General features: G+C 36.4%; 1 protein-coding gene across 1 annotated transcript; it reads left to right on the top strand.

The window, feature by feature from the left end:
* The first annotated feature begins 7,632 nt into the window (after positions 1-7,632).
* Positions 7,633-11,987, top strand: LOC107287781 (ADP-ribosylation factor 4). Its single transcript, XM_015816327.1, has 3 exons — positions 7,633-7,715; positions 9,263-9,388; positions 10,777-11,987. Exons 1-3 carry the CDS (start codon positions 7,713-7,715, stop codon positions 10,861-10,863), a joined length of 216 nt encoding a protein of 71 aa, XP_015671813.1. The 5' UTR covers positions 7,633-7,712; the 3' UTR covers positions 10,864-11,987.
* Positions 11,988-15,128: the final 3,141 nt, after the last annotated feature.

Here is a 15,128-nt window from a genome sequence, read left to right as displayed (position 1 = left end):
GGTTCCAAGGTTCGTGGGGGCGGTGCCGCGGTGAGGATGTGGCGGGCGTGACGCGATTCTGTCCGCGTTGGAGCCGGGGCGGTCGTGACGTGGCAGAGAGCGAGCGAAGAAGAGCGAGCCAGGCTCCCCGGACGCAGACAGAGCAAGCCTCGGTGAGCGGACGCCGCCAGCTCCTTTCAGCGCCCTGCGGCAGCTCAGCGCCACCCGGAGAGGAAGCGAAGCGAAATAAAGCGAGCAGCAGGGACCGGCGTTCGGCTCGCTGCTCCTGCTTTCCCCCTTCGACGCGGCCAGCCCCATCCCGCTCGCTCCTTGCGCCGCAGCCCCAGCCGGGAGCCGCCATGGGCCTCACCATCTCCTCGCTCTTCTCGCGCCTCTTCGGCAAGAAGCAGATGCGCATCCTCATGGGTGAGAGGCCGCGTCGCCGATTCCGCACCCCGCGCAGCCTTCCCTCCTGGGCGCAGATCCGGGCAGCCCGCGGTGACCCCACCCCGGGTATAACCGGCGGCCCAGCGCGTCGCTCGGGAGACCGGGCTGCTCCTCACCGCGCTCGAGTCCCCCCACGTAGCGGGGGTTGCCTGCTGCCTGGCGGGGCTTCGAACGCCTCCTCTAGGCGGCAGGGGCGCAACTGAGGCCGGAGGCAGAGGAAGCGGCCGCCGTGTCTTTCGGGGAGGCCTGAGCCGCCGAAAGAGAAAGGAGAAAGGGAGAGAGAGAAGCGCGGGGCGGGGTGGAGGCTCGGGGTGGTGAGAGCCGGGATCTCAAGGATCTCATCAGGATCTTCCCGAGGAATCCACTTTGGAAGCAGGTTTAGGTCAAGGCGATTTCTCTCCAGCCCCTCCGGAGGCCCTGGCCAGGATGTGGTTTGTTTTCCGTGCGATGGAGCTTCCTGTGTTTCAAAATAAGTCTTAGGTCTGGTCCTTTGCAAAGCCCTCGTGGTTGCTAGGGTTCCTTTTAAAAACATTATTTTTTTGTTTTATTTTTGTTCAATCCCAAATGTTCTTCCGCACCAGGAAGAGGGTTGGCATAAAAGTAAGAGAAGAGAGGTGCCCTAAATGCTTATTAATAGGCATTCGAATCAAGGTCGCCTACAGGTTTTTTTCTTCTTTTTTTTCTGACCTCTTCTCACATCGTTTCTAATTGCAAGGGCTTAAGTTGAAATGTTAACTGTACAAATGAATCTGTGTATGAGGCTGGACCTTTAGCACATATATTTTTAGTATTTGCTGTTGGGAGATGGGCTTTAAATTGAGATACTAAAAATACTTTTAGGTATTGACCTGAATAACAAGGGAAAAAAACAGATGTTCGCAGAAAAGGTGTATAAAAGCATTGGTTATATGTGCTGATAGCTTATAATATTAGTTTGAAAATTTATCCTAAATATATAGTTGCTGTTCTAAAATAGCCATGGTTTTGAAGTCAGGTTAAATGAGTAAGTATGTGTATTTGAAATTGTGCAACTGATAAGAGAAGATTTTATTTCGAATTATAGAGTTGTGCTTTCTCTTAACATTTTCTGTTATTCTCTTGTAGCTAAGGATAATATTTTGATAGTTTCTTCATCTAAGTTTATTTTTAAAAAAATAATATTTCAGCTGCCTGAAGATGTTCTATTTATTCAGAAACCCCAGCATATGTTCTGAATCTTGTTTAATATATATCTTGAATTCTCATTTGAAAAATGAAAACATGGTCTAGTTTGACTTATGTGTCTTCTCACACTACTAAAAGCCAGAAGAGAATTTTGGAAACTTCAAGTTTTAGATTTAAACTAGTTTCAATTTATAACTGAAACAGCAGTATTATAGGACAAATTTAAATAAGACGTTTCTGGCTGCATACCTTTCAGTACTAAAAGTGCTGTCTTCCTTGGCTAGTTGTTATTATGCCAACTAGAGTTGAAAACATAGTTTAAAGTATGGCTTGTTGTACCAAATTAAACTATGCAGATCCAATGTTGGACACAGTAACAGATTTCTATTTATTCATCCAATGAAGAATGTATCAGACTTGTGCATACAGTACAGAAAAATAAGAGTACTGAGAGCATGCTCTTTCATGGACATTGTAGGTGTATCAGTTTGACTTTCATTTGCTGATGAAACAATATCCCAGTGTGGGTTTTTTTTACATTTCATATTAATTCTGCATGATTTCAAAACTTGTATTCACCAGGGAAATACTCTGACATCATTTAAAAAATGCAGTAATTGTAAAGAGAGTTAAAAGCATTTTAGGGTTGGGTTCTCTCCCCACCCCCCAAAAAAATTCTCTTCCACCAAAGTTTGGAATATTATACACAAAACTCAAGAAAACTATTTCTTCTGTCAATAAATAATGGGATATTTTAAAAATTGAGTTAAGCATTTTAGTGCCTATCTGAATTTTGCAGTACAATTGGGTATGTTGGAATTTTCTCACAGGGCTCTCCAGTGCGTGTGCAACCCCCCCCCCCCCCAAAAAAAACCCCAGAGCTCACACAACCAAACTTTCTTTTCTCTCTCTCTCCTCAGGTAGCTTCAATGGGTTGAGTGGTCCCTTTGAACAGAGCAAGCTGTATTGTATAGAGAGGCATAGTTGGAAAAACTCTTCTGAACTGCAATCATTGGATATTACCAATGCTTGGCTTCATTATAGCACATTATTATTACAGCTATTATAGTCATTGACTTTATTACTAAACTAGGTGCCAGTCTTTAGGAAATAATATTGATCTGTTTTAATCCTTTTTAAAAATCATGTAAAAATGCTCAGCCGTAACTTTTCTTATACAGCTTCAGCTTAACAGTTCCAGATATTCTCAATAAGGACAAAGTTGTTCCTGTTAATCATCTGTTTTAAATATATTTTAAAGTATTTCAATCAGTGACAGTACCCTAGATAAGAAGTTTCATTTTAGTCCAAAGTATATTTTTCACTTTGGTAAGTAAGAACGCTACTTAAGGTGTAGTTTCAGAAGCTTAGCTGCCATGAAAAAAACATACATAGTTTTTTAATTTGTGGTGACATCTCTAAAGGCCTTTTCCCTTTTTTTTCTTGAGAATGCTGTATATCTGATTTCTGGATGTGGGATAGTGTTATCACACCATTTTCAATTTTCCTGCAGAGCTGCTCACTTCCCTACCAAATTCTAACCTCCCCCCCTTTATATATTATTTGCTTATTCCAGCCCTACCTTATTCTTCACTCTGAAATATATTCTTCCAAATTAAAAACCCCATGCATTACATTTTTATAAACGAGGAAGGCTTGCTTTAAATATTCTTAACTGATCAAAAAGTAGAGTGTAACATCCCATTTCTATTCCCATGTACCTCTCTCTAGTCCTCTTGTAAGAGCATCTCTCAGTTTACACATAAAAAATGGTACTGTGTGAGGGGGAAAATAATGAACTTTATTTTGTGAGACTAAATGCATGCTTCAGCTCCAGTTCTGCGATTCTTCCTTATTTTAATAACAAGCCATAGTTTCAGACTTTGATTCTATACTTCAGCCATGGCTCAATTTGAAAGTTAAGTAAACTATATGAGAATTAACTAGATGATTGGATTGCATGCAAATCAAAAACATACCTTCATGGGCATATGGTTGATGTTATAAAATAAAAAGGGCTGTGGCAAGAATTTGACTGCTTAGTGCCTATGTAGAACAATAATAGTTTTTCAATTGTTGTTTTTCTTTGTATAGGGAAATCCTAAAATTAATGCAGTATTCTGGACATTTTTATTTTTGACCATGCTACATCATTGTCTTGAAAATCAGGAAAGTCAATCAAATGCCATATTTAGATTTTTATAAATTTTATACATTTTGTTCATATGCAAGAACTGCTTTTCACACTGTATGGTGTAAAATGAAGTCACATGTTTTCACAAACTATATATGAAATTCTAAGAAACATTTCTTTTAAAAAAAATAGCATAAGAAAATGTGAAGGCCCAGCACATTTGGTGAGAAAGATTCAGAAGGCTTTCTGTTGAGCATAATATAGCCTTATTTTTTCTTATTTCCAGTTGAAATTCACATTCCTTCATCAAATAGAAAGAAGGGAATAAAAATATTCTGATTTCTGGTGTCAGCCTACCTTAGCATATGCAAGTACTTTATCCGAGTTAGGAATGATTAACCCTGACGTTTGTATCCCCAAAATATAAAATTTCATATGAAACCTTGGCTTAGATCTTAAAACTTGTAACAACGTGAATTTTCCTCTCCCCTTTCACCTTGCAATTCCATGTAGCTTTCACATTTGGAAGGTTAATACAGAATCTGCTTGAATTGTTTATGACAATCCTGTGCTTTATACTACATACTTCTCATACTAAGCATTTGTGTATGCATAAGTCTGCAGGGGAAAGGGGACAATATACAGCAGGGGTGTCAAACTGCCGGCCCGCACGCCGAATGCGTCATGCCAAAACCGCGCCCACCCCATTGCCAGCAATGGAAAAAAAGTTGCAATACGCCGCAACACGACACGTGACGTTGCGAGTTTGACACCCCTGGTATACAGTCTTTTTTAATTACAGTTATCAGGATCCCCAGCATGCTTACTAAATAATTATGAAATGCTATGTGTAAAAGAAGCATAATTGCCAAGCTAATTCTTAGCATTCTGCTGTATTACAAAATATTTCACATCTCTCAAGGATAGCAACATGTAATGCAAAATTTTGTGAGTTCTTGAGCTTAATTTCTTTATGCAAAATTGTCATGTTTTATGTATTTTAATATCTAATATATTTCAGCCTCAGGCTGAAACTGCATTATTACAGTATTTATTGTATTTATAAGTATAAGATATTTGTTTAGCATTACTGCATTTTTCTAAATAAGGCTCAAAATGCAAATTTGCTTTTATCTAGGTAACCTATGTAAAAATATAGTATGTCTTTGTTTTTTTTAAAAAAAAGGTTAATTGAAAAACTCTAAGGCTAACATATTATGGTTACTCAGCATGGAATGCAACTCATGTGAATTTGAACTTTATAGTAACATGCATTTCAATAATACATATTTGTTTTTAGGGGAAAAACACAATTTTAGTATACTTCTGCAAATCTTGCATTTTTCTACAATTATGCTAATATTTCCTCCCCCCCCATGACCCTATTTCAAAGATGTTAGCGTTTTGTTTTATACTGATGTTGCAGGGAGAGCTAGGTAGAGGTTTTTTTCCCTATAATGAATCAAATTTTTATCAGTGTTGATTGGCACATATTGTTGTCCATTTTTATTCAGACTTGCCAATTGCCAGTTCATAGTTAATTCAGTCTTGTGTTGAGGAAACTGGCAATCTTCTATTTGGGAACCAAAATGATACAAAGCTGAATATTTCAGATGACCTAGAGATAAAAAATTAATATTGCAAGCTATATTGAATACCAGATCTAGTGAATCAGAATTAATGTTCAGAACTCTTGCTTTTGATATTTAACTCTTGGTTAAGCAGCAGGTCCAGAAGTGACACCAGTTACAAATCTCAAAATAGGAAAAGAAATTGCAAAATGAAGAGGGAAAAAAATTGTATTTTTATCATATGATTTATTAGAGTACAATTATGATATAACCCACCCTAGGAGGTGGACAAGAAACATTTACAGGATAGAAAATCTATTTTGAAAAAACACACATGGCTGAACCTGTTGTAACAAGTGTGAAGAGTGAAAATTGGCTTTATTGTTTTTTTCCCTCCTAGTTGGCTTGGATGCAGCTGGAAAAACCACAATTCTCTATAAACTCAAGTTAGGAGAGATTGTCACTACAATTCCAACAATTGGTAAGAACTTAGGAATATATTAATTTATTAATATTATTGATAATAATGTTAATTAAGTTTAGGTTTTTAGGGAAGTTTCAGTTTGTCACAGTATATGCTTGAATGAAATTTCTAGAATATTACACTATTTATGGTACATTATTACTGAGCTCATAAATTTTATGACTAAAGATAATCCCAACAAAGAGAAATTCTAGAGCCAGAGATGAAAGTGTCAATGGCCAGTATACCATTTTTCCTGCTACTCGTTTGCTTCCAAGATCAACTTTATTCATAATAATCCGATAAAAGAAGCCCAAAGAAACCAACATTGAAAAATGTTCTACAAGCCAAGATAAAAACTCAAGAAGAAGAAATCTTTGTTGTATTTCTTTTGTGTTCTAGCACTATAATTTTTAAAAAGTGATTAAACAAATTATGTTTTTTTTAGCTCTTTGTGAATATATTTTGTTTTTGTCAGGTTTATATAATACCATCCCCACCCCTACATCAATCAGCTCTTTAAGCATTGAAATGTCCTTAAAATTAGCTAGTTTGTATAATACTGCAGTTTGATGTAATACTATAAAGACTATTAATATTGAAAGAATAAAAACAAATCCGAAATTACACCTTTGTCATCTTATATTTTTATAAACAAAATGACAAACCCTACAACCACCAGTTCTATTTTAATCTGGTGAGACCTCCGTAATAAAAGTCTTATGTGTCCATTCAGGATCGTTCAATAAATAAAAATTTGTGAGTAACTTAATTGAGTATGACACTCAGTTATTTAGGATTTAAATAATATCCTTAATTTTGCTTTATTTCATGGTGCTATGTAAGTTAACGCATTTAATTAACTGAATTATTTTATGTTTGTTTTTATTATTTCATTTACCTGTACTTGTTTATTGTTGGGGACGGGATCCTATAGCTAAAACCAGTACAAAAAGTGTCTTGAAGATTATGTTTCTCCAGATGCCAGCAAGATAGGTCAAGGTTTAAGGATTTTATCTGTGATGTCCTCATCGCAAACATAGGTCCCTTGGGCTTATGATTCTGCAAGGCTGAAGAATTAACTACAACAGTGTGGCCGTATAGATATTTGGTTCCCAGCATTTCTCAAATGATTGGGAAGGGAAACTGCAGGATATAGTAGCTGTCTCATGTCACTTACATAGTTGTTCTCATGAGCTGTGCTCCTCTTCCAGTCTTGTGAAACACACAAGGTGAGCTGAGGCATTGGACATTGTTTCCATTCTTTTCCATCAGAGGGCAGTCTATTAGATATAGTCCTCTATGCTACTATCCCCTCAGAATAGAATTGTTTTGCTATGTAGCTTAATGAAGAACTTCAGTCATGATGGGCAAAACTATATTTGGAGCAAAAATGGCTGAAAGCATAAGTGAAACTTCACAAAAGACAGCAAGGGCCATTTGGTCCAGCGTTCAGTGCAGGAATGGAAACTAATTAGTCCAAAAATGTAACCGTTTGAAAGCTTAAACTAAAAAAGAAACCTTATGGTATCATTTAGTCGGATTGTTTGATAGAAATAGTATTCTGGAGATGCATTCTTTATAGTTGGCTAGAGCAAGTTGCATCATTTTGCAAATACTGTTAATTCATTTGTAGCTGAAGATATGGTTTTTCATTGAAAGCTATAATAAATTGCTAAAGTTTGGATATACTTTATTTCCTTTCCTGGCTCTTTTGAGGTATTGGCACCTAGGAACAGATGGCATGTTAGGAGAAAAGCTTGATACTTTGCATGATTTCATATTTGAAACTGTTTTGGTGGTAAAGATATATGAAATCAAGACAGAATTGACTTGAGTCTTTTTATTTATTATTGTCTCACTATGTTAATACTTCCCCCCCCAGGGTCTCATTTTTGTGGTAGATAGCAATGACAGAGAGAGAATTCAAGAAGCAGCAGAAGAACTGCAGAAAATGGTAACTTTTAATCAGAATGTAAACATCTTGCATTCCTCTTGTCAATTGCATCCAGCCAGGTTGGATGGCCATGTTCTTGCTCCTCATATTCAGTTCATTCCTCCATCCATAGTTCATTTATTTTGTCATTTAGTTGTAATCATTCACAATAAGGACCAAACTACTATTTTTTTCCTATTGGCTATATGTTATTATATTCAGTCACAATAATTCAGCAGTGATTCATTCTTGACTCTTTTTCTCTTGTATTATTGCACACATTTCTTAAGTGATCCAGTCCCACAGCATTCGGTCTACTTTTATGCTTCTCCTGGTGTAAAAAGTAGATGCAAACATGCATTTATATAAAGCAGTTTTCACTTTTAGAGAAACATTTTGTGCAGTAGTGCACATATAGCCCCATTACAGTTCTACCAGCATTTGTAAATCGTGAGATTTCTTCATCCATTTTTCCATTTTTAGTAGACATTCTACCAAGGTACCCAAACTCATTTAGTTGCTCCTGCTTGTCACCATTTATGTATAACTTGGATTTATTCATACCGCTTTCTGTTATTTTTTGATATTGCATTTATTCATCAAATGTAAAGCTGCTTGACTTCCTAAAACTTCTAGGAGGCATACGACATTAAAAATAGGAATATTAATTTTCAGATTCATTCTCTTTGTTATATATTACTTATCTAATACTTTCTGCAAATCATTTAGATTTCTCAGCCAGCAACATGGCATCTGAATACAAAAGTACATGCTCATTCATATTCCTACATGTCATGCATCTAACAGCTCTATCATTACTCTTTAGAAATTTACCCATAAATACCTAAAACAGTCAAGAGAACTTCAGGGTTGAGCCATTTGAAATGTGGTCCATTTAATGCTCATACTTTATTTCTATGATATATAGGTCTTACAACATTCAATAACTTAACCTCCCAATCTCACACATTCACATAACATGCTCTTTCTATGAATGTCCAATAAACTTTCATTCTCACCTGAGTACCTTTTTCAGTGAATGCATTTCCTAATGTAGAAAACTAGTCTGCATGCCTCCAGCATAAAGCCAGACTGCATTTGGCTCACTGTCACCTTTGGCACCATTTCAGTCAGAATTCTGCCAAGCATCTTCCCAGGGACACTTAACCAACTAATTCTCCCTGTAGTTGTTGCATTCATGCTTGCTCCCTTTTCCTTTTGGTTTCTCTTTGTTATTATCTAAGAGGGTTTAAACTCTATCTCTACTTCGGAAATATGTATACCTTTTAATCAACGCGTCAGTAAGATGTAGTTGGAAAGTTGTAAATAGATCAATATGATGAATATGGACGTTGACGATAAAAAAGTTCGACCAACAACATAAAACAATGAAAAGAAAAGTAGTAAAAAAAAGAACCTGTATACGGTAATTTGGTGATATTAGTGACTGAACACCATTTGGCGAAATAAAGGAAAAATACAGCCTCTGCTGTTGTCTTCTTCCTTTGCAGGTTTGTTTGTAAGAAACTTAAAAGAGGGAAGTTCTAATGTTTTTTTTCCCCTTCCAGCTTCAAGAAGACGAGTTGAGAGATGCGGTGCTCCTTATCTTTGCAAACAAACAAGACTTGCCAAATGCCATGGCAATCAGTGAAATGACAGATAAACTAGGCCTTCAGTCCCTGCGTAATAGAACTGTAAGTACTGAAATTTTGTACATTCAGTGAAACTTCTGAATAAAAACCTGGCATTTGGTATAAGTATTTGGGTTATTGAGTAGGGCAGTGTTTTCCTATTTTCTTCAGAAAACAATACCCAAATGTCTGTAAGTGGCACTTAATACTGCAAAGGGAGATTGGCATAGTGTTTTAGTGAACCCATTTTCCTGCCAATGTGTATGTGTCTATCCACTCATAGATTCAGACCTTTGGTTGCAGCCCATCAGAGGTTTCTGAATTTCAGTTTCAGCTGTCAGCACTAGCTGTTCTAAGAGGAGTTGATACTTTAACGAGTAAAATATAACAATAAACTGCTGAGCTGAATTATAGTTCTGTTTTTAGAGAAAGATTGTAATTTTTTGTGTTAAGAAATAAACCATTGATAAGATCATAATTAAGAGCATTCTGATAGCATAATTGTAGTTATGTTTAGCAATATTTGAATTGGTGTTTCTTTTAGGACTGCTTTTGTTGATATATCCATGTTTCCCTGAAAATAAGACTTGGTCTTGTTTTTTTTCCCTCCAAAAGAGGCACCAGGTCTTATTTTGGAAGGGGGGGATCTTTTCCACTCACCTTGCGGCAATGCCACCGACAGCCCCGCCCAGCCGGCCCACTTCTGCGGCCAAAGGAGCAGCTTTATTCTGCAGCTGAGAATGGAGCTCAGGCCTGCATTTCACTGTCAGAAGCCTTTCCGGAAAGCCTGTGCAGCCGAGATCCGAGCTATGGATTGAATCCGTAGCTCGGTTATCGGCTGCCCAGGCCTTCCAGAAAGGCTTCTGACAGAGAAATGCAGGCCTGAGCTCCATTCTCAGCTGCAGAATGAAGCTGCTCCTTCGGCCGCAGAAGAAGTGGGCCGGCAAGGCAAGTGTCGATCCATGGGAGGCCTGGCTGCAATGGTATGCTCCACCCCCTCCCCCTCCCCCCAGCTTGATTTTTAAGCGTGCGCCTCACCTCAAAACTAGGGCTTATTTTCGGGGTAAGTTTTGGGGAAGCACGGTATAATCATTTTAACAAGGGCTATGTTTATATTCATCTATAATCATTCTGGCCTACTGTGGAAAGAAGAGAACTATGAAAATGAAATAAGTCATTTGATTCATTCAAGTTAACACTCATGCTATCTTTGACTATAATTCTACATAAAATATTTCTTTAGAAATTAGTAATTGCTGGAGATGATAGCAGTACAGAGGCTGATTGCATTTGCCTTCTTCCAGGACGTTTTTTGACATTCCTACCTGTCTTCTGGTTTATTATTGCTTAATATAGTGAGAGACATGGGAATTTGTCCTGGATTTTAGAACTGAAATGTATTCTCAAGAACAGTACCAAATATTAAAATATCACTTCTTTCTGTTCTACAGTGGTATGTTCAGGCTACCTGTGCTACACAAGGTACTGGTCTATACGAGGGACTTGATTGGCTGTCAAACGAGCTATCAAAGCGTTAACTGCAACTGGATGACTTTCGCACCAAGGACACGTTTGATATAAGTGGTCTAGGCTTGTTACATCAAAATTAGCTGCATCTTGGTTAATATACAGTATCTGGAACTGATTTGGGCAGGATATTACAGCATTTTTACTTATTTTGTTGCCAATTATTGTTCTCCAAGCTATATGTTGCCAAGGTGACAATAGGCTTGGATTAAAAAGAGAAACTCCTTAATTTGGAAAAAGTGTATCTTCTGATTTTTCCTTTTGTTGTTAGCCTAAATGCCTGAATATAGTTGTGACTTTGAAATCTATTGAATGCTTATTGAGCCCCAATTCAATTTAAGTATATTTAAGACCCCTCTTATCTCTTAAGTTACCAATACCTTGTTTCATTCCATAAGACAGTCTGCTGATTTAATCTACCATTCCATTTATATTTATTTCTCTCCCTTATAAAAACACTTCCTGATGTTGCCAAGAATTCTCTAAAACACTATTCAAATCTTCTGCACTGAGGAACATTTTATTAACTTCCCCTCCCAATTGACCCACTTTTGCCTTTGTGTGAACTCAGCCTAATACTTACTGTGCTGGTTGCAACAAGCTCATTGGAGTTTTTAAATATTCAGCAGATTGTCTCTTTTTCTTTTTGCATGTTGCTTTCAGTATCAGCCTGTTTTGCCCAGTGTATAATAGTTCTGCTAAAGTTTTACTGTTTATTGGTGAACATATCTTCATGAAGAGATTTTGAAAATTCTTCAGACTTGATGGATTAATTTCTTTATAACCTATTCAGAATTATTCCTAATTAAAATGATACAAATGTATAGCTTTGTGTATGCTCCTTGAATTTTACGTTTGTGGAACTGATAATATGAATGTGTGACAGATTCTTTTTCAATAAACGGAGTTTTTTCTGTACCTTGAACACAAACAGATCTGAATAGATTTTGAATTGTTTTCAATTTGGCAAAAAAATTAAGATGGGCAGTTAAAGTTGTGTACAACATAACTGATTAATTATCAAAGGTAAATCCTGTAAAAGTGTTTTGAAGCTGTAAATCTAAATCCTTTTAAGATGTCCAGATATGAGAGTACTTAGAGTTCAGAATGGTAATAAAGTTCAAACTGCCCAAAGAGTCTGTTTCATTAATGATTGACAGAACACTCTGGTTTGCTAGCAATTGTCCTGCGAGTTCCTTCCACGTGGTCAATTATCTGATGCTTAGATAGCGCTTAATTCGGAAACCTTTGTATATCTCTGCTCAAAAATCTGAATTTTCTAATTTCTTTTAATCTCAGTTATAACTGGCACCACAAAAATGATGCATTTAAAACTGAATTTTTAATTTATTGAATTACTTTATATCATTCAAATAATTCTCCAAACTGCTAAATTGACATAATAATACATTAGCTGCATACTTCATATTAAGCTATATCTTCTCAGGCTTATTATACTTTTGACAAATTATGGTATTTAAGAAATTAGCACAATTGGAGAACTGCCATCAGTACTTTGCAAACATGTTGAGATGTAATAGCGGTATGTAGTGTCGACAGAATCCATATTTCCATCTACCTCTTCATCCTAGTCATTAATAAAAATGTTAAGGAACATTGGTCTCATGACTGCATGTTTGGCAATCCATTTGATGCCTTCTCCAGGTTTTTTGACTTTGATTATAAATGTCCAGACATGTATGTATACATTTAATAATCATTCTATCTACCCGAAGGTTATAAGATATTTTGGCAAATACTTTACTTTTACAACATTCCTATATCTACTCAGAAAATTATTGGTTCAAAAAAAAATAAGACCATGTGTTATTTAATAGGGCTTGCACAGATCAGCATTATTTCTTTGGCTCATGTTCTCATTCCAATCTTAATCAAGCAGGAGCACTGATTATTGCTACGCTATTCAAATGAGGAAAAACTAAATCTGGTGCTCAACCCCCAAAATATTTTTTTAAAAAACAAATAGCTCATGCTATTTCCAGTTTGTATATCTGAGGCAAGGCTGCTTGAATATCCTTACAGGAAACAAAAGAGATTTAGTTTTTTTTTAAAAGATGCTGTTCTTAAGGGATAAATTTGCATTTATATCATGGCTTATGGCTGAAATACTATTTCTTGCCACTCAAAATGATCAACGTTGGTTATTGCAGCTTATTAGATCATTATGTCAGTTAAATTGTTTTGTATTCTAAGCACAAAATGTAGGGTTCAGGATAGTGGTTTTTTAAAAATCGCTATATGTTTCCAAACTGCATCTCATGATTTTCCAAAGGATTCTTGGATTCAACCATTTTAAAGATGCAGTTGACAACGGCAGAGCTTTGGGTGTACTGCCTTAACTGGAAAAGTTGGGATACATTCAGAAATGTATCATCCTTGAAAATACTCCATGTTTAACTATATAGCAGAGCCAACATCAGAATAAGAAATAGGTTTTGACATTTGTATTATGTCATAAATTTGTTTTATGATGTTTATATCATAAAACATTTATAGAATTTGCCAAATTTCAATTCTGCAAGAGTCATGGGTGCCAGTTTTTGGACACAATCTGTAAATTAGCCCATTTGAGCTACCTTGATTCAAAATATTTAGCTCTTTGTTGTATTGTTTTGCCCAGTTAAAGGTTACAGAAATCAGAGCTTTAGTAGTATATAACACGACAAAATGAATATACTGTAGTAATCTGGTTAGGCAAATAAAGGATCTAGAAACTACATAAATTAACAGGTCTGACAAACAAAAATGAACTATACTGTATTCATATGGGATACTAAAACATGGTTAATCAGATATTCATTAAATTTATCTAGTTTAACGATCTATGCAAACTGACATCATAAAAGTAGCCGTAACTATGGTTGCATGACCTTTTGCCATAATGCAGCTAGCCATAACATAGTCTATCTTACACAAATTAGGGCAATGAAATGGGGTGCCAATATCCCCCATTATTAGTCACAGTTAACATAAGTTGCGAGAAGTAGACCTAGCACTCATGATCGGGGACACATATCAAACAGTTAACTAATCATTTTAGCTAGTTTATGTATTTATTTGTTTTATATTGCCACCTATCTCAAATTCGTAACTTTGGGCAGCTAACAAAGATTCAGGATTTAATGGTTCAGGATGCAAAACATGTTTAACCAGGTTACTGGCAATACCAGTATGTTGATCACATCTTTAGATAATAAAGGAGACAGTTTACCCTTGTACACAGGATTAACAGTTGAGTATCTTCTTAACTTGGTCTTGTGAACCGGTCTGGAAGAGGGTTAACTGGAGCTTAATTACCTTTTCTAGCCTCCATCAGACACAAGACACTAGAGAGGCTTCTCAAAGATGGAGCTGCTGCAACTACAACATCTCTTTTATTACTTAACTTTGCTTAAAATGAAATACAGAAGTGGGATAGGAGGCAGTTGTCTTCCACCCAGTCTTTGTTGCTTAGACCTTGCTCAAACCATGAAAATTCTTTTTTAAAAAGCTTTCCAACACAGAAGGAAGCAATAGTCCTTAAGGTCCCCTAAAGGTGGATTACAATTAACCAAAATCACCACTCCCTAGCAAAATCAGTCTCTGTAGTCAGAAAAAATATCACTGCTCAAGCATACCACAATATTATCACTATTATTTAAACCCAAATTATTTTGGTTTATATGAGTAAGATCTTTTCCCCCAATAGTGGGAACTGCCAGAATATTTTTTGAATCTTTAATACAGTCTTATAAAGACAAGAGTGGATATTCCCTCAACATGTCAGTAGTGACTGATTGATAAATATTAGTTTAAACAAACCAGTCTTACTCCTTATTTTAAAAGTCATCTAAAAATGAAGTAGGACAATGATAGTTTCAAAATGTATTGATTCTGTTCATTAATAGAAGAATAATACAGCACTGGTACATAAGAACGCTGTTATAAAAAGTATGACCACTTACAAAGAATTAAAAATGAGATATAATTGTGATCAAAGAAGCATTCCAACTGAACTTTTCACAAGTAGCAGACATTTCGGAAAATAATTGAATTATTTCCACTTTATATCACATATTAGTGCTATATGATCTGATGGGTGTGAAACACTTGGTAAGGCCTGGTGGGTAGTTACTTCTTCATGGCTTGGCAGTGGAATTACCTGTTCAACCTCCAAAACATTTGCATCAATGAAAACATAGTCCAAACATCCATGAAAGCCTCCAACGTAATTAGTGTAGGCTGGTTCTCCACAAGCACTTTTAAGACTGAACTG

The sequence above is a fragment of the Protobothrops mucrosquamatus genome, unplaced genomic scaffold, assembly GCF_001527695.2.
Source record: "Protobothrops mucrosquamatus isolate PMUCROS unplaced genomic scaffold, P.Mucros_1.0 scaffold428, whole genome shotgun sequence".
NCBI lineage: Eukaryota > Metazoa > Chordata > Lepidosauria > Squamata > Viperidae > Protobothrops > Protobothrops mucrosquamatus.
The sequence above is the reverse complement of the archived record's forward strand: the minus strand, read 5'-3'. Positions and strand labels throughout refer to the sequence as shown.

What these genes read in the sequence shown, in the direction of transcription:
- LOC107287781 (XM_015816327.1), top strand. An exon ending in AGTCCCTGCGTAATAGAACT is followed by an intron (nt 9,389 to 10,776) that starts GTAAGTACTGAA and finishes TCTGTTCTACAG; the next exon opens with TGGTATGTTCAGGCTACCTG.